Here is a 24,874-nt window from a genome sequence, read left to right as displayed (position 1 = left end):
GATTCCTTTTCCATAAAATTACAACAGCAACTATCTTAAGAAACTTGAGCATTGGAACCAGCATATATAGATATGTAATTAGCCAGTTCTAAATGCATGGATACGCAATAACACATTCAATCTCTAGGACAACCTTTGCAGTTGTCAATAATAATGAACTCAGGTGGAGAGCAAAACAACCTACTATAAAAATAAACAACAAAGAGAAAAGTAAAAATATGCCGTGTGGAAAAATATATTTTCCCAATACGCTGTGAAAAGTAACAAGTACCACTAAATCACACTGAGGAAGAGACATTTCGTCATAGTGATTTTCTACACATGTCAGCTGTGGCAGGCCACTAATTTATGTTTAGAGAAATAAGAATACGTTTAGTTGAATTTTTAGGTTTGATGCTTAAACTTTCTTGGAAGGATCACTGGCTATTTTGTATGCATAAAGAGTATTTACAGACACATACTCAAGTAGTCTTACTTGTGTTATGAGGGCGGTAAGTATCAAAGGTGCATGCATCACTATGGTAAAAAAAAAAAATCAACCTCAAAAAAAAAAATAATGAATTGAAGTTAATTCTCAACTTAGCTCACTGCATATAATAAAAAAAAATACAAGTACAGTCATCTGAAATGGATGGCTCATCCTCATTCATTAAAAACAGACTTCAGGGGGCTTCCCTGGTGGCGCAGTGGTTGGGGGTCCGCCTGCCGATGCAGGGGACACGGGTTCGTGCCCCGGTCTGGGAAGATCCCACATGCCGCGGAGCGGCTGGGCCTGTGAGCCATGGCTGCTGGGCCTGCGCGTCCGGAGCCTGTGCTCCGCAACGGGAGAGGCCACAGCAGTGAGAGGCCCGCGTACCGCAAAAAAAAAAAAAAAAAAAAAAACAGACTTCAGGGCTTCCCTGGTGGCGCGGTGGTTGAGGGTCCGCCTGCCGATGCAGGGGACGGGGGTTCGTGCCCCGGTCCGGGAGGATCCCACGTGCCGCGGAGCGGCTGGGCCCGTGAGCCATGGCCGCTGGGCCTGCGCGTCCGGAGCCTGTGCTCCGCAACGGGAGAGGCCACGGCAGTAAGAGGCCCGCGTACCGCAAAAAAAAAAAAAAAAAAACAGACTTCATCCTTGGTCCAAAGTTTATAACTGGTCAACAACCTCAGAAAGTTTAGTGCCCACAATTTAGAATTTCGACTCGATTGTAAAGTACATGCTGCGAATGTTGCTTTCCCCCAGGCGAAGTCTACTGGCTAATATATAACTGCGTCTACTGACAAGTAAGCAGGCTAGTGAACCTATTTCCAAAGCTGCTTTTAAACGGATCAATTTTGGTAAAGAATAATGGAAAACGTATTTCTGATCACGTTTTACACCCTTCAGGTGGGAGGTGCTGAGGCACAAAGCATCAACAATTTTAGGTCCACAGGCACAGTTGTGACCCTAGTCTGGGGTGGCAAGCAGGTACCTGCGACTCTCCAGTAGAAATTTAAGGGAAAGGACGAACAAAGCGTGTTGACTCCCCAGCCATCCCATACCAAAATCCAGAAAACACAAGACACTACCAGTGAGGCGTTTCTCCTAAACAGGTGTGGGTTGCCCCTTCCTTCAGAGCTGACAGATAAGAACGGCACTCTCGAGAGAAGTCTGGCTGGACCTCCCGAATGCGGCGGGAGGGAGCGACCCGCGGTCCCCGAGGAGAAGTAGGGCGCCGCGCGTTTCCGAAGCAAGTCCGAGCGCGGGGGCTCCCAGGCCCCTCCCGGCCAGCGTCCAAGGAAGGGCAGAGCAAAGGGTGAAGGTGGCAGAGCGGAGGCTGGAAAACCGCCCCACAGACAGGGTTTGCATGACACCGTCGCACAGCGAAGGGCTGGGTGACCTCTGTCCGCCCCGGGGGCGCTCACCGCTGCGTACCACGTTGAGGAGGCCCCGCCGACTGCCCGGCCCCGCCCCCAGAGGCCTCGACCCAGGATACCTCAGGACCTGAGGCCGCCGCTCCCCGCCGTGCGGCCGCTTGGAGCCCCCGCCGTGTCCCTCCGCAGAGCCACCAGCCGACCGTGGGTCAGGGTGCCGAAAGCCGCGTGCTCAGGCGACCCGGCCTCCGGCCCGCCCGCCCAACACACCAGCACCACCTACCACTGGCTCGCACCCGCTCTTGTCGGCGCCCTCAGCACGGCGCGCGCGGCACGCCGGGACTCGGCGTTCCGGGCCGCGTGACACACGCTCTCCGGAAGTGGCGTCACAGCGTGCGCGTGGCGCGGAGCCGCTTCCGCAAACAGAGTCGCGGATGGCTGGACGGTGAGTGTGTAGTTGCAACTCTGGGTTTCGTACTCTTTGTGTGTAGCCGCGCCCGCCCCGGTGGAAGAGGCCCTTCGACCGCTGGCCGTACCGGGTCCGTGGGCGCTGACGCCCCTCCGCGCAGAGCCAGACCGGGATCGAGAGGCCCTAGAGCGGCTTCAGGCCCGCCGGGCTGCCGGAGCCGGAGCGGCCGGCCGCCTGGCCTGCGTAGTGGACTGGAACCTGAGCCGGGCGGCGCCGGGGCAGATCAGTGCGTCCTCGGGCTCGAGGAGACCCGGCCCGCCGGCGGGTTCGTGGAGCTCACCGGCTTGAGCTCGAGTCCCCGGGCCGGCGGTTCCCGTGAAACCTCGGGTGTGACTGCCGCGCAGGTCACCGAGATGCAGGTGTGGTCGTTCATGCGCATCTGTGTATCTGTCGACTCTGTACCTGAGTTCTTCCTCGAGGGTTCCGAAGGACAGCCCTCTTGGATCTGGACCTTACTCTTAGACGCTCGGCCTCAGTCTTATCCATCTCTGGGTTCGTTTGGAAATCCGTGTCGTTTATTCTGACCGACTTGTCTTTAGACCATCTCATCTGTGGAAATGTCACAGACAAATATAAATAAAATTAATTTTTATTCCCAATAGTGAATTTAGATATTACATTTACAGCTAAAATTATTTATAGCTAAGGATAGGTTACATTGGTTTATTTGAAATTAAAACCAGTTTCTATTTCCTTATTAAGAAATAAATGGTAGGGAGGAGAGGATAGGGACTTGATAATTTGGTGGATAGTTTTACTAGATAATCATTTTAAGCGGTATTCAGAAAATTACATTTCTGGGTAATTTTTTTCTGTCTGATTCATTTCTTCCTGTTTTGGCACGTCTTGGTATTTTGTTACCTCAAACCTTGGGTAGTGAAAGTTAATATCCCTTGAAACCCTTCCCGGTTTAGAGTGACTTGTTTTTTACCCATTCCATTAAGCGACTTTATTTCTTACTCTGTTTCTTTACAGGGAACACTCCCCGCCTTCATAATTTTCAGGTTCTGAATTTGCTGAATCTCACTGGTTTTTGGACTTTTGCTTTTTCTTTCCCATTTGGTTTGAATAACACAGCCTAACATTTAAATAGTATATCGGCTATAAACTTCTTGAAGACTAATTCACATAGTGTCTTATTGAGCTTCTCTGTAGTAGGCGTTCACTCAACTTGTTGAATGACTTAATAAATTCCTGTCCAATAAATAACTCACTTATTTTTCTCCCCCTCCCATTTCACACATAGGCCTAAGAACATTCGAAAGAGACTAATGGTCATTAAGTTGCAGGCTGGGTCTTGAAACTTCTTGTCCACCCATTTCTACTTTCTTCACTTTCTACCTAATTCTGACACCCATTACCAAGTAAGGATTTTAGAAGTCAACTGTAGGTTCCCAGACTTCTCCTCTTCTTGGTTTTCAGTGTCCCTAGGCCAAAAGAAATACCTAGCAGTTTCCCTTACTAAATAGCTTAGTCCAGAAAATTTAATAAGTGTGTCCTAACAACTTTGTTTTTAAAAATAATGCACAGATTGAAAAAAAAATTGTGTTTAATTCTCAGCTAACCACGAATGCATACTAGTGGAATATGTACATCTGTTGAGTACTGGATATCTTCTCAAGCCTTGAGATCGGATTTGACACCAACTTCGTTTCCTGTTTTACACTGATTTTCTGTGGTACCACCAGTCTCAGCTTCACAAGGTTCTGGTGTCATTTAAAGAAATGTAGTGCAATCTACTCAGTTAAAACTATGCTCTACTTGAAGCTGTATCGGTGATATCTTCCAGATGTCAGATGTCACTACCTTTGCCTTAAATTTTGAAATATTCTCCTGTGCCCATATCAGTTTGTTACAGTGTCCAGCGCACATATGGGGAACCAAGGCTGTAGGGTAAGGATCAGGATAGAAATGGAACCGACTTCATTTACCACGACTTAATTTGTTAGTTTTAATGCCAATGGTGACTTTTATGGACAAGATTGTAGAAGTGTTCCGGGATTATAATTAGTACTTCCACATTAGCATTTTCAGAAATTCATATGCAATATATATCAATATTGTTTTCAATATTCTTTAATGAGGTTTTTTAAACTCTTAGTTGATCGCTGAAATTAAATGGCTAGTTTCTGGTTTAAATTGTTTTTAAAGTCTTAGCATTACGTTTACAAGTAATATGAAATTTTTGCCATTCCAGTGTTAGTTCATGAAGTTTTACCATCTATTTAAGTAATCAAAAATGGAAAATTCTGCAAAAGCAGAGGAATGTGAAAAGATCTCTCATGAAGAGGCAAAAACATCAGTAGATTCAGAAACAGAATCTTCATTCATTGTTAATGAAAACACAACCTCTCCTGGGACTGGGCTTTCTGAAAAGGCTCCTACTTGCGGGCAATTAGACACACCAAAAAAGAGAAAAATGGAGTTTGAAGATGATCTTGTAAAGGAAAGTTCTAGTTGTGGGAAAGACACTCCATCCAAGAAAAGAAAACTTGATGCTGATATTGCCCCAGAGGAAAAAGGTTCTGGTGATGATGAAGGCATTTCAAGGAAAAGAAGAATGGAAACTGATGGTTTTCCAGAAGATGAACCTACTGGAGATGGCACTCAGAAAAGGAGAAAAATAGAACTTGAAGATGTTCCTGAAAAGCAAAAGGTATTTTGAGTGTATTTTCTTTTATTCATAATGGAATATGTCAGATTGAAATCTGGAGCAGTTGTGAAATAGTACCTTTTTTTTTACATAATTTTAATAACTTAAGAGTGTTCTATTTTTTTATTTGATTTTTAGTTTATATTGGAGTATAGTTGATTTACAATGTTGTGTTAGTTTCAGGTATACAGCAAAGTGATTCAGTTATACATATACATATATCCATTCTTTTTCAGATTCTTTTCCCATATAGGTTATTACAGAATATTGAGTAGAGTTCCCTGTGCTGTACAGTAGGTCCTTGTTGATTGTCTATTTTATATATAGTAGTGTGTATATGTTAATCCCAAACTCCTAATTTATCCCTCCCTCCCACCTTACCCCTTCAGTAACCATAAATTTGTTTTCCAAGTCTGTGAGTCTATTTCTGTGTTGTAAATAAGTTCATTTGTATCATTTTTTAGATTCCACATATAAGTGATATCATATTTGTCTTTCTCTGACTTCACTTAGTATGATAACCTCTAGGTCCATCCACATTGCTGCAAGTGGCGTTATTTCTTTTTTTTTTTTATGGCTGAGTAATTTTCCACTGTATATGTGTACCACATCTTCTTTATCCATTCCTCTGTCATGGACATTTAGGTTGCTTCCATGTCTTGGCTATTGTAAATAGTGCTGCAGTGAACATTAGGGTGCATGTATCTTTTCGAAATCTGGTTTTCTTTGGATATATACCCAGCAGTGGGATTGCTGGATCATATGGTAGTTCTATCTTTAGTTTTTTAAAGAACCTCCATAGTTGTTGTACAGTTTGTACCAGTTTACATTCCCACCAACAGTGTACGAGGATTCCCTTTGCTCCACACCTTCTCCAGCATTTATTGTTTGTAGACTTTTTGATGATGGCCATTCTGACCTGTGTAAGGTGATACCTCATTGTAGTTTTGATTTGCATTTCTCTAATAATTAGTGATGTTGAGCATCTTTTCATGTGCTTTTTGACCATCTGTAGGAATGTTCTATTTTTAATAGACATCGTCTTAAGATAGAGTAGGGTTTTAACTCTTGTAATTTAGTTATTTTCTATGTAGGTACAACTTCTGCTAATGAGATAATTTTTATCTTATTTGACTAGAAACTTGAAAGGTAGTTTTTATAGTTTGCTTTTTCTTAGTACTTTCAAAAACACAACAGTGTAAGGTCCAGAAGATTTAATTAGGTGTTCCTAATTAATTTTTAAATTTTGTTTCCCTTTTAACTAGGTGTTCATTTTTTTCCCTTTTTAATTAGGTGTTCATCTCTTTTTTTTTCTTTTAGTTAGGTGTTCATCCTCTTTTTTTCCTTTGTAATTAGGTGTTCATCTCTTTTGTGTCTGAAGTATTTGAGATTATCACTAACAATGATAAATATCAAGATGATACCCAGCTTTACATTCTTTTCTTAATGTAACTCCTTAAACTATGGTGTTTCCACTTCTTATTAAGGTAGTTACATACAATTTTAGCTAAGCCTGGTATTTAGCAAGAATATTATAAAGCAAGGGATAGCAAGTCATTTTCATCTGGGAATACTATATTGTGGCGGGATCTGAGTTGGGATCTGGATTACTCAATGAATGAGTAAAATTCTGCCATCACTCCTCAGGAAGAAAGTGGCAGATAAGCCAACATGTTTGTCATTGGTGGAATGCAAATCTTTGTAACAGAGAGGAGCTTGTATCATAAATGTAGTTTTTAAACTTTTACTAGCAGTGGAACCCTTTTTTCAAGTGAAAATCTTAAACCTTTTACCTATTTTACATGTCAGATGAAACACTTTGGTTGAGCAGGGGAGTGGGGGGATCTGAAGCCCTTTACCTTCCTGGCATTTTTGCAGAATGCTTAGGGTCTTAGATAGAGAGCACAAATTGAAACTTGGATTAGGTTAATAGCAAATAATAGAAATCACTGACACTGAACATAGCCTGTTGAGTTCCCATCTCTTTGTGTATATTATCTCACTTAATGCCCCCAACAATTTTATAGTAATATAATAAATGTATTATTTCTATTTTATATTCTTGTAGGAACTTCATCCACTGACTGACATTTACTGAATTGAATAAATCAGAACTCTGGAAGAGTACTGATTTTACTAATACATTAACACCAAAATTCTATAGATGAAAATCAAGATGAAAATTTTTTAAATCAGGAGATGTTCTTAAAAATAGGGAACAGGGGAAAATCTTCCATGTGATTATAATTAGGATTTCTGTGGTTATGCCATTGCTTAATGAAGTTTACCAATTTCAGTAGTATTTTATCCGTATATAGGTCAGATGATCTTTTAGACTAATTTTTTTCATGTTCAGCTTCTTAATTTTATTCCATTCTTTTATTTTCAGAACTTGGAAGAAGGACACAGCTCAGCAGTGGCCGCTCACTACAATGAACTCCAGGAAGTTGGTTTGGAGAAGCGTAGCCAAAGTAGAATTTTTTACCTAAGAAACTTTAATAATTGGATGAAAAGTGTCCTCATTGGTATGTTTGTTTTTTGATTTATAGTTTTGAATTTTTAATTTCAGCTTATGTCTCATTTTTTACTCCCCATATGGTTAATCATACACAAAGCTACTAGGTCTTTAGTTACTATTCATTTAATCATCAAAGCTTGGCTTTATAAAACTGGAGCCAAAACTGAAACTAAGCCTTTTAGGTAAATTCGTTTCATATTTACTTACGATTGACTACATAAGATAGCAATGAGTGTTTAATTAATATTAAGTTGATGAGTTAATCAGGCTTTCAGAAGGCAGTGTGCTTTTACATTTAGAATCAAGCTAACCTAGTGCTATTAAATAATCTATTTTACTCTAATAGTTTTGGAGCAATGATATATTGTTGAATTAAACATTTGGGTTCCATTAGGTCAAGAAAATGGGCAGTGCCATGATTTTTTATCTCTAGGCCTTTAATGAGTTGGCAAAGGTCATCATGTGTATTGATTGTCCATTGAACTTGTTTTTTCTTCTGGGGAGAAATAAACTTTACTTTGAGGATTGATGAAGACATTCAGCTTTATAGACAGCATTTTATCTATGGAAACTCACCTTTGATATTAAAATGGAAGTCAGTGGAGGAAATATGATTCAGAATATATTTATTGCTTTGTGTATCAAGTACATTAAATAGTCACTTACCTGAGATTAGAGAATTTTTAAAAGCCAGTAGATTTTGAAGTTTTTCATAAAAAGGTTTTTTTAAAATTTTGGTTTCTGTTTTTGTTTTTTTAAAAGCCAACCTCAGAAAAAGTGAGAATGCTTTCATATTTACACTGAAAAGAATAAAGTGCTAATTATGGCTACTTTCTACTAGTTTTAACGATAATTTAGTAATTTTAAAAGATAAATTATCCATTCTGAGAAGTCAGGAGTGGGAACTAGACTCATTATTTTGAACACATTTTAATATTTTTCTTTGTTTTGTTATAAAAATAAGACTTATTTGACTGCTACTTGTCAACCAGGGTAAATGAATAAATGAACTTCTTTTTATTTATTTATTTTTTTATTTTTTTAGGTTACTTATTATGGCATTTTTACTCTATACTCGTAATCTTTGGATGCTGTTCCTAATTTCTTTTCAGTTTTTCTCTTCCTTTCCTCATCCTCAGTAATGCAGATAAGTTATCATTGAGTATTTTTCCTAATGTGTTGTTTACTCATGTATTTATTCATTGAATAAATATTTTTAAGTTCAGCACTATTTTTCACATCGTTAGTTGTATTATTTTTATAAACAGGGAAACGAGTAGTTTTTAAAAACATGTATGTCAGACTTAGCAAAAATTTATCTCTCAGCATATTTATGATAGTATTTGTTCTTCAGCTGTTCCAGCAACTCTCTCAATGGGTGCTTTGCTATCTGCACCTGTCTTTCTGGTCCTGCTGTAATCAGTGTGGTCTGTGCCAAATTCCCTTGCTGCCTTATTTCTTTTTCTTCTCAACACCCATTCTTTGTCATTCATTTTCGCTTCCTTGTTGCTGCTTATAGCTAAGTGATAGTTGAGTACGATGCTTGAATGTGATAAAGATATCTTTGAATAATGTTTCATGAAGATTTTCCCTCTCATTAATCTTATGTGAAAATAAAGAGATTTTATAATTCTTATTTTCACTCTTTCCGTATTTTATGCTGTTTTTTTTTTAAGATTCATAGCAGAAAGTTGAATATGGAACACTTGTACTTCTGTGACAGTGAAAGGCAGAAGTATTTATACAGAATATTCTAGCAGTCAAAATAGTACACATAAGAAATAGAAAACATTAAACTCAGAATGATAAAGACAGGAGGAGTAGATCTAGGATTCAGTATTTCATCCAATTTTAGAATTGCTGAATATTTCATTGTCTAAGAATATTAATATGCCTTTAACTGATGTTTGAACCATTTGGCTATTGATGTAAGGGACATGCTAATGTTATTCGTTGGATCTTAATGTGATTTGGTAGATTGGGATAAAAGACTGCATTTTTATTTCAGAGTTTTTAAGAATTCTGTTGATGGTAAAATTAAGAGCTATGTATAGTTTTTTGACTAGTTTAGAGGTAAGCTTGGCATCTTTTATCAAAATCAAGGTCTCTTGTAATCCCATAATTATTACGTGTATAATAAGCTAAACACTTAGCTTTGGAAAGAGAACTACAAAAAATCATGAATAATTTTTTTCTTATCATGAGCAAGTGTTGGGTATTCTTGTATTAATTAGAATTTTAAAATGTTAGCTATTGACCCACCAAGGTCATGTGGCTTTTTTGTACTATTAAACTTCTTTTTAATAAAATGAGAGAGAAAAAATAAAATGTTTGCTATTTAATGTTGAATCCAATTCTGAAAATAACCTTCAAAAACCTGTCTTAGCTTCTAAAATACCAGACACATACTCTTTCATCTTTAATGCTGAAGGACCAAGTTAATTAACTCTTAGTCAAATTTTGAAATATTTTCTAGAAGTTATGAATTAATTACATAAGTGAATGTGTTTATATTACACTAAGTCCCCTACACAAGAATGAGTTTTGTTCTGAGAGCACGTACGTAAGTCCAATTTGTTTGTAAGGTCAGCAAAGTTAGCCTGGGTACCCAACTAACACGATTGCTTTATAGTACTATACTGTAATAGGTATAATAACTTTTCACACATATAATACATAAAAAACAAACACAAAATAAAATATTTTTAATCTTACAGTACAGTTCCTTGAAAAGTACAGTAGTACATTACAACAACCCACACTTCTTAGCAGTACCAGCTACATCACCACTGCTTTTACACTAGCTTCTGGACCTTCGGGGCTTGAAATAATACTGTACTACTGTACTCTGTACAGTACTGTACCGTAAAATACACAAAAGCACAACCACTTGTAGAGCGTGCATGTGACAATGTATGCCAGACACATGAACTAACTTACGTGATTGGACATAATGAACACATATTCACATCTTTGAAAGTTGTCTAGTTTATATGTAGGAGACTTACTGTATGTGTCAGGCAGAAGTTAGTAGGTTATTAGGGGTAACAGTTTATGCTTTAGTAAAAATGGAGAAGAGATAATTTATTATGACTTAATTTTCTCTTTTAGGAGAATTTTTAGAAAAGGTGCGACTGAAAAAAAAACGTGATATCACTGTTTTGGACCTGGGATGTGGTAAAGGTGGAGATTTGCTCAAGTGGAAAAAGGGAAGAATTGACAAGCTAGTTTGTACTGGTAAGACAGATAATGGCATGGGAAAGAATAATTTGTGGTCTGTCAGGTAAATGTAAATAAGAAAGATCTCATTATGGACATAATACAAAATACCTCACCACAAGATGTCTGGGGGCTAGGCATGAGATGGGTGTTTTCTAAAATGAGTAATGAGACTTTACTGATGGTGTTAAAAACAAGGATGATTGGAGTCATGTCGGACTCCATGTTTGAAGCACAAACTTGGAAAGGCTTTCACTGGTCAAAGATAGGATAGTTTCTTCATTAAAAAAGAGAATGATTACAGGGGACTTCCCTGGTGGCACAGTGGTTAAGAATCCTCCTGCCGATGCAGGGGACACGGGTTTTAGCCCTGGTCTGGTAAGATCCCACATGCTGCAGACAAAGTAAAACTAAGCCCGTGCGCCACAACTACTGAACCCCGCACACCTAGAGCCCATGCTCCGCAACAAGAGAAGCCACCTCAATGACAATCCTGTGCACTGCAACGGAGAGTAGCCCCCACTCGCCGCAACTAGAGAAAGCCCACGCACAGCAACAAAGATCCAACGCAGCCAAGATTGATTAATTAATTAATTAATTAATTAATTATTTTAAAAAGACAGTGATTACAGTGGATTGAAACATGAAATAAAGGAAAAAATCTCGTTGTTCACACATGGAGGGAGCAAGGAAACTTACTCATTATTCTGAAATTCATAAACTAAGGGAGGAGGTGGTGAGTATTTATCTTCTCTAACCCCGTATAAACCATGTTTCAACGTAACCAAATGGTTGAAAAGAGAAACTCCTCTTTATTGAAAAATCATGATGAATAAATTTTTCCACGCTTGGTAAAATAATAGATCTAAGCTATTAGGTGAAAAGTTGATAGGAACTTAACTGGATGAGTCAAGTGCCTGAATCTGCTGGTCAGTCTTAACCCTGAAGAGGGACAAGATGATGTCATGTTCCTTCCTGTGGGAAGTGCCCAGCACCACCTGTGTTGTAGTATTGCCTAAATCGGCACTTGTCAAAGTTTTTGGTTTTATGACCACAATACATTCTTAAAAATGATTGAGGACCCCAGAAAGCTTTTGCATATGTGGTTATATCTGTTGATTATAGAAATTAAAACCGAGAATTTAAAAAATATTTATTACAGATAAAATGTAGTGAGGAGACTGGCATTTTAAAAGTACTTTTGCAAATTCCTTTAGAGTCTGGAATAATAGAACACAACTGGACTCTCACATCTGTTTCTGCATCAATATGTTTTGATGTGTTATTGTATTTGATGAGTAGTTGTGAAATGGAGTATTTTAATAGCCTTTTCAGATAATTGAGGATATTCATCAAAATTCGACAAGTGGTAGTTCCTTTAAAGGTAGTTACAGCGTGGAATCTGAAACCACATTGGTGAACTTTTTGTGTTCTGTTATATTTAAATCCATTGGTCTATCTTGCACTTCGTCCTGCAAGATTTTGTAATATTTGGAAAATAATGTTCACTAAAGTTATGCAAATCTTCTAAATGTTGACATCAGGAAATCACATTTGTTTAATATCACCATCGATCAGAAAAGTCTTAAGTATTGGGAAGATGCCCAGCCGGTGGTGGTAGATACAAGTTTGTCAGAGTTGTAACTTTCACTTGAAAGCTCAAATTTATCATTGGTAACAAATACAGTCCGTAGTTTTCATGAAATGGCAGGCTCATTTTTTTCACTATGAAGAAAAGGTCTGCCAAATTACGAAGTCTGAATAACCAGTTTGTCTGTCAGTGGTTCTTTAAGTGAAACAATTTTGTGTGAAAAAATGGGCAGTACAGCTTACAGTGCTGTCACACCAGTCCTGTTCAGGCAGACTTTGTTATGTAGCAGAAATGTTTTGAAGATTTCATAAAATTAATTTTTACTGCTTATCAAGGACATTCTTAAATGAAATTGGATTTTTTCCCCCTATTTTCTTTCTGTGCTGGCTTATAGCAGTGAAAAATATATCAAGTATTACGAGTACCAGTGGTGCCTCTACCTTGTATTCATGACAAGGTACCCACCGTTGCTTTTGTACCTGCAGTGCAAATCTCAACACTGGGAAAAGGCAAATAACATTTTATTAAGAAACTATAAAGAGCTGGGCGTATAGTGTTAGGTTTTATAATCCAAATTGGAATTTAAACTTTGTGCTTTTAACTTTGAATAAGCATTTAAAAATCATGGTAGAACTTTTCTGTTGTCAGTACCTATTGAAAAGGTGGTTAATTCTTTTTGAAAAATAAGAGGGCATTTCCATTGGAACAAAAGGCTTTCTTGTCTTTTGTTTTGAAGGAAATAGAACCTTTTTGCTTTTCTAAGGCTAGATTCCCTGCCAAAGTTTAAAAGTTGAGATGAAGTCTAGATTTGTGCCATATTTGCATTTCCGTCTTAACTCTGTGGGCCTTTGTTGACATTACTAATACCCGTCCCCCTTCCAGATATTGCTGATGTTTCTGTCAAACAGTGTCAGCAACGGTATGAGGACATGAAAAATCGTTGTCGTGATAATGAATATATTTTCAGTGCAGAATTTATAACTGCTGATTGTTCAAAGGTATGTATTTTTTTAATTTGTCTGTTTTTATATTCTTAGTATGAGTAAATGGTTTGCTTTAAAAATCAGCTCATTTTTTTAAAAATTTGCTTTGAAACATTAAAAATCTTTAGGATGTGGATTTTCAGTTTCAACTAGAAATTCCATTAATGATAAATTTCCTTAAATGACCCAGTGAATACTTCTGGGAATTTTTAGCTTTTTATACTTTTACTTTGGAAATCATTTGTTGCTTCTCTGTTTGGACACGATTTATTTTCTAGTATTTTGAAATAGATCTGCACTTCATTTTGTTTACCTTGTAATTTGTTTGGGTGGTTTCCCAACATATCAGAGTCTGGTGACACCTGTTTCCGAATCTCTTTAACAGCTGAAGTTCAAGACTATAGAGGCACTCGAAATGTTGGAAGTTCCCCCTTGAACATTTCTTTTCTGACTCCTTAGCTCATTGAACTATTACCGATACCTGTAACCCTACACATTTTGTTTGCAGTTGTGAAAGGGGAAGGAAAAGTGCTAGAAAGTTGGAAACCTTTAAAAACACTTTTGCGGGCTTCCCTGGTGGCGCAGTGGTTGAGAGTCCGCCTGCCGATGCAGGGGACATGGGTTCGTGCCCCAGTCTGGGAGGATCCCACATGCCGTGGAGCGGCTGGGCCCGTGAGCCATGGTCGCTGGGCCTGTGCGTCTGGAGCCTGTGCTCCACAACGGGAGAGGCCACGGCAGGGAGAGGCCCGCGTACCACAAAAAAAAAAAACAAAAAACAAAAAAAAAACACTTTTGCGTTTTAAAAAGATGTCCCAGGGAGTTTCCTGGTGGTCCAGTGGTTAGGACTCAGTACTTTCACTGCCATAGCCTGGGTTCAGTCCCTGGTCAGGGAACTAAAGATCCCGCAAGCTGCATGGCACAGCCTAAAAAGTAAAAAATGTCCCAAAGACCAGCTTTGTGGTTTTTTTTAAACCCAAGTTACTGTTCAACATCATTTTACTTTAGTTTTCAAGTAAAGCCAGTTAAAGGTTCAACTCCTTTAAATGTCATGTTTGATATATTTTTTAGTATTATTTCAGAATCTCTAGTTTTTAAAATTACTATGAAAATGGGAATCAAATTCTATTGAATCAGAAAGAAAGAACGTTTTTATTATGATCTTTATGATATGTAATGAGAAAGGGTAGGTTGGTGGGAGGTCATGTGTACTTTTATTTTAAGGATCCTAATTCTAGAAATTAATTCACTAAATTTTTATGTCACAGCCAACTTCAAAGTCTTGACCCATTTTAATTTGTTTCAGGAACTTTTGATTGATAAGTTTCGTGACCCAGAAATGTGCTTTGACATCTGCAGTTGTCAGTTTGTCTGCCATTACTCATTCGAGTCCTATGAGCAGGCTGACGTCATGCTCAGAAATGCATGTGAGAGACTGAGCCCTGGAGGCTATTTTATTGGTACCACTCCCAATAGCTTTGAATTGATGTAAGTACTTTTATATGTTGTGGTTTATAAAATACTCAAAAGTAAGCTTATTTTAGAATAGCAAGTGTTTATTAGGAGTAAAGTTTATAGAACATGCCGTGTTGATCTTATAAGGGCTGAGCACTTTGATAATGTATTTGAGTAGATACTCAAATTTTAAGTTAAAAAGTCAGATTTGCAGATGAACCTTTAAAACATCTTTCTGTGTAAGTTGGAGACTGATGTTACTTCCAGCCAAAAAGCCAGAGGTGGTATTGCTAGACAAACTCCAGATCAGATGTGAGGCATTGGGACTTAACCAGCTGTCATGATAGTGAAACCTACTTCCAGCATAATTTTATTAGTGAGATTGTTAATGACCTTTTAGTGTATTGCTTCTTAAAAGTAGCTCAAATCCAATTAAAAGCTAATCTTTATAAAATTGCATCGTGTGTGTCCGCCTCCCATATTTAATCTGATCAAAATAAATTTGACCTAATAACAAATTTAATCTTTTTGTTTTGGTTTGGGGATAACTTTTATAGAAGACGCCTTGAAGCTTCAGAAACAGAATCATTTGGAAATGAAATATATACTGTGAAATTTCAGAAGAAAGGAGCTTATCCTTTATTTGGCTGCAAATATGACTTCAACTTGGAAGGTGTTGTGGATGTCCCTGAATTCTTGGTCTATTTTCCATTGCTAAATGAGTAAGAATGTCATTAATCTGTTAACTATTCTCTTTTTGTGTAAGAGAGAAAGAAAAGGAAAAAAAATCAGTATTTATGTTTGTTTCTTATTTTAAGTGGGATCCTAAGAAGAAGTATAGCCTTATTTAAAAAAAAAAAAAAAAAAAAAAGAATAACTTCAAACCCAGGGTTGGTGGCATAGGTCTCTTGCAGCCTTACTCATTTAGTTTCTTTTATTCCTGGAATTATTTCATCCTGTAGGCAAGAAAGGGAGCCTGTTGCCTGCAAGTTGTGGAAGAAAATAACTGACACTATAAATAGCAAAAGACTTATTTTTAAGTAACTGCTGGTACTTTGGTAACATAAAATGAGTCTTCCCAAAGTAGAGATCCTCCTTTTCACAGGGATAGGTATTAAAAGTTGTTTTATATTTCGCTATAGCTTATGAAATTGCCTCTGTCTCACGGGCATTGGCAATAATAAAGTACTGATTCAGGAATGTATTCACTCATGCACCTGAATTCCTAGGAGTCCTGGCACACCACAGGCACAGGGAAAACTGGGGTTTCAGGTAAGGCCCCAAGGCCTTTTCTTGGTCTTGGTTGTCTCCCTGATAGGGAACGTGGAAGAGTCCAGTTAAATGCAGGCCATGTCACAGCTGACCAAACTGCATTTCCTTCTTTTTAAAACAAAGCCTTTATTAACTGAGGAAGAGGAAGAGCTTTATTTTTTTACTTATTTTTGGCTGGTGATTATTTGAATTGTGTCTCAGGCAGCTTGTAAAATTATGGGTGTAGGATTTTCAGGAGTTCTACAATATATAAAAATTATATACAATAATATGAGAAAATGAAGTAGCATGTGACTAAACATGGAAAATACTATGCACAATTTATAAATATGAACTATAAAATTAAAATTATATCACATTTTCCTTATAATTAGCAAACTTTGGGGAAATGTTATACTCTTCAACTTTATGAAAGAAAAAAATAAGCGTTTTTAGTATGTTGTTTTATATGTTTGGTATGTTAGCTTGGTGTTTTGGGTTGACAAAGTTGGTGATTTGAGTATACGCCAAAAGATAAAGAATAAAATGGAAGTTTTTTAAAAAAAATTCTAGGCAAACACTAACAATTTTTTCTGCTTATATTGCCTAATGGTTATAAACATATAAAGTCATAAAGTATCACTTTAATATTTTTAAATTTTTAAAATTATTTATTAAGACAGGTATTCATTCAGGGAGACAATCAGAAAATGCATGGGGATTTTGAGATGCCCTTCTGCCATTTCGTTAATTAGATTTTACATGGCAAACCTATTCAGATTGGTCAAATTGAGTCTCAGTTCTTTGTAATTATGGTATTTCTTAGGGTTAAAGCTTGGTTTCATTTGTAAAGGCTCATTTTGGATATTTATGATAGAAAATGAACTGCCTGGAATAGAAGAGGCTTTTATATTTACTCATGTGGTCTTTCCAAGGAGGGCTAATGCTAATTACAGGGACTCCTGCCTTATGTATGCCTCTTACATGCAAATCCAAGTGGCCCTCAAATGTTTCCTTCACTCTGTCCCCTCATCTGTCACTTCACAAGTCCCCTTTCAGACTTTTTCCCTTTCTTCCTCTCCTCCTTTTGTGCTACCTGAAATCATCCTCAGGTTCCCTTTTGTTGTCTACAGCTACATAGTAATCAACTTCAGCAAATGCACTGGGAAAAAATACACACGCAAAGCATAACAGGGAGACCTAATGTCACTGAGGATTTAAGGAAGCCACCTTGGAAAAAGTGATGTTTAAGTCAACATCTAAAGGCTGTCTAGTTGGCCAGTTGGAGACCAGAAGGGAGAGTGTTCCAGGCGTAAGGGCCGATATGGGTGAAGGCCCCGAAGTGCGACGGACAGAGCTTGGCTAGTTCAGGGAGCTGAAGGAAAGCCATTGTGACTGGGCCTTAAGAAATCAGGGCCCAGCTGGCTCAAGATGAGGCAGCACTCCTATATAAATGAGTGCCTTAGAGCCCATGTTAAAGGCTTTTGAATTGTGCCCTAAGTGTGCTGGAGAGCCAGTGAAGGATGTGAAGGAGGGATGTGACTTGTGCACTGCTAAAAGCATAATCTGGCTGCAGTTGGAAAATTGGTTGAGGGAGGGTAAGAATAGCAGCGAGATGAGCGAAGTGGTACAGCTGTGTGGTGATGGTGTTGGAGCAGGATGGTGGTGAGTGATGTGGTCAAAAGTGGGCCTGTTTGAAGTATGTTGTATAGGTAAACGGAGAGGACATGGTGGTGTGCTGAACACTGGGCATAGAGAGGGGGAGGCGTGGATCGTTAGATGGATTTACTGAAATAGCAGAGATTGGCAGAAGAACAGGCTAGTGGGATTCAGCCCTGGAGGTGGAGAGTTAGAGCACGCCTGTGACAGTCCTGGTGGAGATTTCTAGGGAGCAGTGCAGTGACAGAGGCCAGGACTGAGCTACCGTTGCTGTTGGCAAGCTGTATATGTCAGGGAGTGACAGCGAGCAAGGTTCTGGGCCACCCTTTTCAGAACCCTGACATTTGGAAGTTGGGAAAAGAAACCTGTAAAACAAACTGTGAAGAAGCAGTTCAAGATGTAGGATAAAAATTAATAGTGTGGGGCTTCCCTGGTGGCGCAGTGGTTGGGAGTCCGCCTGCCAATGCAGGGGACACGGGTTCATGCCCCGGTCTGGGAGGATCCCACGTGCCACGGAGAGGCTGGGCCCGTGAGCCATGGCCCCTGAGCCTGCGCGTCCGGAGCCTGTGCTCCGCAACGGGAGAGGCCACAACAGTGAGAGGCCCGCGTACTGCAAACAACAACAACAACAAAAATTAATAGTGTGTCTTGCCAGGGAATCCAGTAGATGAAAGAGACTATTTTAAGAAGGAAGTTGGCCACTATTTTCAATGCCACCGTGAGGGATCGAGTCAAATGAAATGTAGTTGGTAGAAAAGTGTTCCTTACAGCCTGTGGTCCCCATCTCACAGCCTTTCATTTCATTTCCTGGCCTGTCTGTTACGTTACTGGAGTTCCCTGTGACCCAGTGAGATTTAACTGCACATTTCCTTCAGGTCAGTGGTGTATTGCCCTTCACTCATTTTCCATGGTCCTCTTGTGAATTTGTAAATGTTTTTAGTTAAGCCCAGAAGATGTTACTGTTGTGTGTGGAATTACAAATATTTTGGAAGCCTTTTCATTAAATAATCTTTTTTGGACAGAATGGCGAAGAAGTACAATATGAAACTAGTCTACAAAAAAACATTTCTGGAATTCTATGAGGAAAAGATTAAGAACAGTGAAAATAAAATGCTGTTAAAACGAATGCAGGCCCTGGAGGTGAGTATTTAGAAAAGGTGTAAAAATTCCAGGTCATAGTAAACTTGTTTGGCTGTCTCTGAGATTTCTTTCAAGGCCATGTACACACTCAGTATTTATATAAATTACACAGCTTATTGGTGCCAACTCTAGACTCTTTAGCACCTAGGACAGAGCTTTAACATGAGAGTTCTCAGCCTCAGGACTGTTGGCATTTGGGGCTGCTCTGTGCCCTGTAGGATGTTCAGCAGAACCCTGGCCTCTCCCCACTATGGAAGTCCAAAAAACTAAATACTTTTTTAAACAGCAAACACATAGCTAAATTTCTAATGTCTGATCTTACTGTAGGATACTTACAAAGGGGAAAAAGAAGATAGCAAAGTAAACATTCCTGGATCAGTTTCTTAAAAATTCTTCAGGAAGATGTACATCTAAAGTGGTTCCTTGCTAGCTAGTTTGTTGTAACAGGGCAAAGAAAGGAATTAAAAGAGTATATAACCTTTACAGAGTAGATGGTTACTACATGAGTGTGTAATTCATTGTTTTTATTTACATGCGTTACAAAGCACTTTATAGTATAAAGAGATGTTAAAATTGATTAAAAATAGTGCTCAAAGTAATTTGAATAAACATTTGTCCAGCATACCTTTAAAAACAGCATTTTTTTGAGGCCCTTCTTCAGATTTTATATAAATATGGAGACGACCTGTATTGGAGGCTGGATATTTTCCTTCTCTTCTGGAACTCCCAAGGTTCTGTTGACTGAGCATTTTGTTTGTATTATTTCCAGTTGCTGTTCATACTTCCATGGCTGCTAAGTCACCATAATGTTCAAATGAATGTTTAGCTCTTCTGATAACTTCCTTCAGCTTAGAGTCATAACAGAAAAAGCCTTTGACCAGGAGTCAGGGGGGTAAAGGTGTTTGCAGCCAGTGGTCCTTGGTGGCAATTCAGGATGCTATTCAGTCCCTGTGTAGACTGTCTGTGATTGTAGATACTCTGATCATGCTCAGTGTTGACCATGGCAGCTGCTTTGTTCAGAGAGGATTCCCTTCACTCCTTTTTTTTCATATTCCAAAAGTATGTGTAGTTTGTATTCCTGAAGTAATACTTAAAGATTACTGTCTTAATTATTTTATTTCAGTGATTGTGTGTTTAATTCTGAATTGTAAATTTCAGTGTAATGTCTCAACTAGGAATTTCACTTGCTTCCCTAGCCATATCCTGCAAATGAGAATTCCAAACTTGCATCTGAGAAGGCAGATGACTATGAACATGCAGCAAAGTACATGAAGAACAGTCAAGTGAGGTTGCCATTGGTAAGTTTTTATTTTTTAACATGCTTTATAGAAAAATGGAAACTTAGGAAATTATTTCACTGGTTTATAATACTTGAGTTCACTGAGTTACAAATCAGATACACAGTAGTCTGTTTCCCCTAAGTTGTGATAACTTTTTATAACTGTAGAATATAGAATAAAATGTACTCTAATGAACTGAGAATGGAGGAAATAAGGATGGGAGAAAAGTTATAGGCTTGGCTTGAGAGTTTTCTTGCTATACCATTGTATCTTTACCTGGACACTACTGACTCGTGGTGTTCCATAGATAAAATTCAGGGGCTTATGAACTTAGATGGGGAAAAATTACATCTTCATTTTCTCTGACTTCTACGTGGAAGTTCACATTTTCCTTAATTATGAATGCTACATAATTATCACTTCTTCAAAATTATATTAGTTACTAAACTTACCACTGTATATCTTGTTACTCAGTGCCTTTGCAAAGTAGCAAGTACACCACTAAATACAATTTATTTCCTTTGTATGATACATACTTTATTTTGTGATTTCCTTTGTAAAAACACAAAAATCTTACTCCCTCCTGCAATATTATTTGATGTTTCAAGATAGGCCTCTTTTTTTCTTTTTCCATTTTCCAAGTTAAAAATGTAAGCTAGATAATTTTTCCAGTTACACATGAATACCCTTTTTATGCAGATTCACCCTTTGGTTGAGAATCAGTGGTTTAGAGAATTGGCAGGAGCTCAAAAGTGGTGAGAAGATGGCATTAAAGGTTAATCTCATTGATTTATTTTATATTCAGATCACAATAATATTAACAGTAAATTGTATGTGTATTTATAATGAAGTTAGGGTTTTGGAGACCTCTGTCCATTATTGAAAAATAAGTATATATGTACTTGCATATTCAATCTGAAATTTTCTTTCTTTTTTAAAAATTTTAGGGAACCTTAAGTAAATCAGAATGGGAAGCTACAAGTGAGTATATCATCAGTGTAGATTTACTGACATTTTCAAAAATTGCTTCAAAGTGATTGTTAAAATCTGAAAACTTCAGAATTTTTCTGACACATATTAATTTGTGTGAGGAGGTGATTGTGTTATACACAAAATTCCTATAAATGTCTAATTCCCCGTCTTGCACGGCTATTTAGTGCCAAGAGAAAATATATGCAGGATGTTCCTTAACGTAAACTTTGACGAGCATTCTTAAACATTTTCATTGTCTGCTTGTTACTATGAAGCCATCTGTATTTGATGTCTTTACCTTACATTTCTGCTGGAAATTTTGGCTTATGGAGCAGTTCCGTATATTTTATTTGGTTCTGGCCTCTCTGGCGTTGACAGTGAAGTCATAATAAATACTAGAACATTTAGTGAAGCAGCACTGAGCAGGATGTTTTAGAGGGTGTGTGGTTGGGAACAGCCATGATGTGGAGACATTCTGAAGTGAGGCACCTGTCTTTGGAGGAGAGGTCAGAGGCCTGGCCAGTCTGTGAAGTCCCAGAGCCTCCCTGCCAGGATGGTGATACCCTTATATGGTTGCCCTGACAACTTAAAAGGTAGTTCCCACTCCTTGGTTAAATATTTGTTGATTATGTTGAAGGAAAAATCAAAGGTAATCAGAGATAACCCATTTGATAAACATTTTGAATATTAACTTACATAAAGATCTATGAAAGGGCTTTGGAGGATAAAAAAAAAAAAATGTTACCTCTCTGCCTTCCAGAAGTGTACTATCCAGTAGAAGAAACAGATATAAATAAGTGACTTCTGGGCACACTGTTTTACATGCTGAAGTTCCTGTAATGGGGAAAACAGATGAAGGAGAGCTTAATAAAAACTAGTGAAATCTGGAAAATAATAATAGTTGGTATTACTGAGTGTTTAGCTTGGGCCCAGTCGCTGTTCGTAACTTTTCCTGTGTTATGCCTCATTTAATCCTCACAGCTTTGTCAGTAGACTGCTATTAATTCTGTCTTCTTTTCACAGATAGGAAAGCAGGCAAGTAGCTTGGCCGAGGTCAGAGAGCTAGCCCAGGTGCTCCACACTCGCAGCCATGGCCTCATGGACACCCACGGAAAGGAAAATTCTTAGGACTTGCTGAATTGGAGAGAGAGGAAAAGGGAAGAAGGCACACTTTGAGCCAGTTGCAGAATATTGGTGACCTTGGTAGAAATGGGATTGGAAGATATTAGAGACGTAATCTCTGACAAACGTAGAAATATGTGCAGAAACCGACACATTTCTTTGGTTTCCCTGGAGTGGAGATATGCCAGCTACCTTAGATGTCCCACCAATCCCAAAGTGCCGTGTAACCGAACGACCTTGGTCAAAGGTCGTGATGGTGGTGCTGGCTGCAGATCAGCACTGTATTTTTATATTAAACATGGACTTTAGCAGTAATATACAAGTGAAGAATTAGATGCCCCCAGGCAGTTGAAGAAGAGGTGGGTTAGAGAGGAGAAAAGCAATAGGAAAGGAACAATGGCCAAAGGGCAGCCAGGATTAGTGTGTCAGGGTCCATCTGCTCTGTGATGAATTACATTTTTCTAACCTGGAGGGCTTTGTGGGCTGGTGCCACAGTCTAAGAAGCTATATTTTAGACTCCTACTGGTCTAATCATTTAGCTCGTATTACCAGAGCCTGCTGCTCCTCTAGAAGATGCTTTAAATGTGGAAGAAAAGAGAATTGTTGCTGATCTGCTTTTAGAAGTGGTTTAAGTTTCTTTTGTTTAAATCCCAGTTGAAATGCTGGCACAGAAGGTATTTTATATAATTAGTGAGACTTCCAGAATTTTTGAGCTAGAAAGGAGAGAAAGTTATTCATTGCTGATCTGGAATTAAGCACTGGTTTTATATGACCCTAGATCCGGGCAGGTCAGGACTGCCAGGTTATCTGCAGTGGGTATAGATGTGTTTGGGGTGGGTTTGGCAGGGTTTGCTGCAGAAAGAGCACTTGGACTGTACGGCAAGCTCAGCAATGCCGGCTTGTCCTGAGCCTCAGGACTTGCCAGTGAGTGCTTTAGGCTGCTCTGCTTCCTTCCGCTCAAGAAGAATCCAGTGTTGATGATCACCCTGCCTATTTTCCCCCCATCTGTGTATTCTGCTGCCAGCCATATTTATTTCTCCTAAAAGACTCGGGAGCTAGAGAATGAGTAAAGAATAGCATGACCAGAATGATGTTAGGGGAGACTGCCGTGGTGCTCCTGTGCAGGCTGGGTTGGAGAGGCCGAGGACTTGAGGATTGGGAGGCCCTTATGTGGTCTGCTGTCCTTCATCCGTCCCCTGTTCTACAGTTGACCCAAGGGACGACGCCTCCTCGTCACATGGCTTCTTATCTCGACTTGCTGGGTGAATGTTCTAGTGAACACCCTGAACATTTTTGTGATGTTTTGAGGATTTGTCTTCTCAGTCGTTTTCATAATCATAAAATCTATCAGTATCTTAAAAGAAGATATAATAAGTTTGAACTTCAGTGTGGTTCAGAATGGGGAACCATAGATGCATTTAGATGTCTTTGAGTGAACACACATCAAAGCCGGAAACCTTACTTAAGGGAGCGTGCTCTTGGGGCTGGGACTATTGATTATCATGTGTCTTTTGGCTCACTTTCCTTACCAGGCCCTACAACACAACAACTGGATAATGGGATGAATTTTAACATGCACATTATATGTGTTCCTTACCATTTTTATTAGGGTTTTTTTCCCCTCCTGAGTAGCAAACTTAGATTACCTCTGCACTCATAGTAGTGCAGTTATTCCAGGTAAAAAGAATTAAATCATAAGGTTTTCCAGTTTTCATTTTCTTTGCTTTTATACTTTTTTTTTTCCTCAAACGGTCAGTAGAGATTTTTAGAGCTGTTAAATTAGTTTTCTCCAGGGCTGTGATGTCACTATTACAGTAAGTGGATATTTGTTTTCAAGTAAGCAGATATGATCCCATATCTGCCTAAGTATGACTCAAAATTATTGAAGAACTCCTAGAAATAATGGAATTTTTCCTTTTCAAAAGCTGCTTGAGAATTTTCACCAAATTATGAACAAGACCGAGATTGTTGCCCTGAGGATGTGAGAAACCAAGCTCTAAATTTTATTTGTTTTCTTTTCAGGTATTTACTTGGTTTTTGCGTTTGAGAAGCAGCAGTGAGCACATCACATATGCAGTAGCACCAGAACAGCTGTGTTCTTTCTTGTACAGATTTGAATGGTCCATCTTCCATAGATCTGACATCCTTGTTTAATTTAATTATTCTCAACGTGCAGGATGCTGCTGGAAACTACAGTGTATAAATTCAACATTTGCTGTCTGTGACAGATGAACTTTGTGTGTGTATATAAGAGTGAGTCAGGACCTTTGTCTTTAAAAATCTATTTTTAAGTAATGTTCTAAGAATTCCATTTGCCTCCACTCTCTTAGCTCATAAAAATTATAAAATGACTTGTTAAAGCCTCTGAGTTCTTTCGCCAGTGATCTGCTTTGTCCAGTGTTTATTTACAGTATTAAATTTATTGCAGTTGTAGAATTGGTGAGAGAGTGTACTGATTCGGAGGTGTGTGTGCTTATTTCCTTAGTTTTGTTAGTGTTTTTCAAGATTAAATTAATTGCGTTCTGTACAATTGAATGTAAGTGTTCAATATATATTGCTAAAATTATAAGTTTAAAACTAAATTTTAGATGGTCATAAAAGTTAATTACCTAGAAATTTAACCAGTTATTAAATTTCATTATAAATAATAACTACTTTATTTGCCAATATGATGCAGTTTTAGAATTAGATAGAACATTTCAAATTCCAGCATAAAATTGTTTTGGATTTGG

The 24,874-nt window shown here is 38.4% G+C and overlaps 1 protein-coding gene across 1 annotated transcript; it reads left to right on the top strand.

Annotated features, from left to right (window-relative positions):
- The first annotated feature begins 2,253 nt into the window (after window positions 1-2,253).
- On the top strand, window positions 2,254-24,511 carry RNMT (RNA guanine-7 methyltransferase). Its single transcript, XM_079717135.1, has 11 exons — window positions 2,254-2,278; window positions 4,500-4,958; window positions 7,345-7,480; window positions 10,585-10,710; window positions 13,166-13,281; window positions 14,570-14,751; window positions 15,276-15,440; window positions 18,651-18,768; window positions 19,965-20,066; window positions 20,996-21,029; window positions 24,165-24,511. Exons 2-11 carry the CDS (start codon window positions 4,542-4,544, stop codon window positions 24,200-24,202), a joined length of 1,434 nt encoding a protein of 477 aa, XP_079573261.1. The 5' UTR covers window positions 2,254-2,278; window positions 4,500-4,541; the 3' UTR covers window positions 24,203-24,511.
- Window positions 24,512-24,874: the final 363 nt, after the last annotated feature.

Source organism: Hyperoodon ampullatus (genome assembly GCF_949752795.1).
Source record: "Hyperoodon ampullatus genome assembly, chromosome: 13".
Taxonomy (NCBI): Eukaryota; Metazoa; Chordata; class Mammalia; order Artiodactyla; family Ziphiidae; genus Hyperoodon; species Hyperoodon ampullatus.
Note: the sequence above shows the minus strand (reverse complement) of the source record. Positions and strands in the feature narration are given on the sequence as shown.

What these genes read in the sequence shown, in the direction of transcription:
- RNMT (XM_079717135.1), top strand. Translation starts at nt 4,542, where the DNA reads ATGGAAAATTCTGCAAAAGCAGAGGAATGTGAAAAGATCTCTCATGAA. An exon ending in ATGTTCCTGAAAAGCAAAAG is followed by an intron (nt 4,959 to 7,344) that starts GTATTTTGAGTG and finishes TTTTATTTTCAG; the next exon opens with AACTTGGAAGAAGGACACAG. An exon ending in TGACAAGCTAGTTTGTACTG is followed by an intron (nt 10,711 to 13,165) that starts GTAAGACAGATA and finishes TCCCCCTTCCAG; the next exon opens with ATATTGCTGATGTTTCTGTC.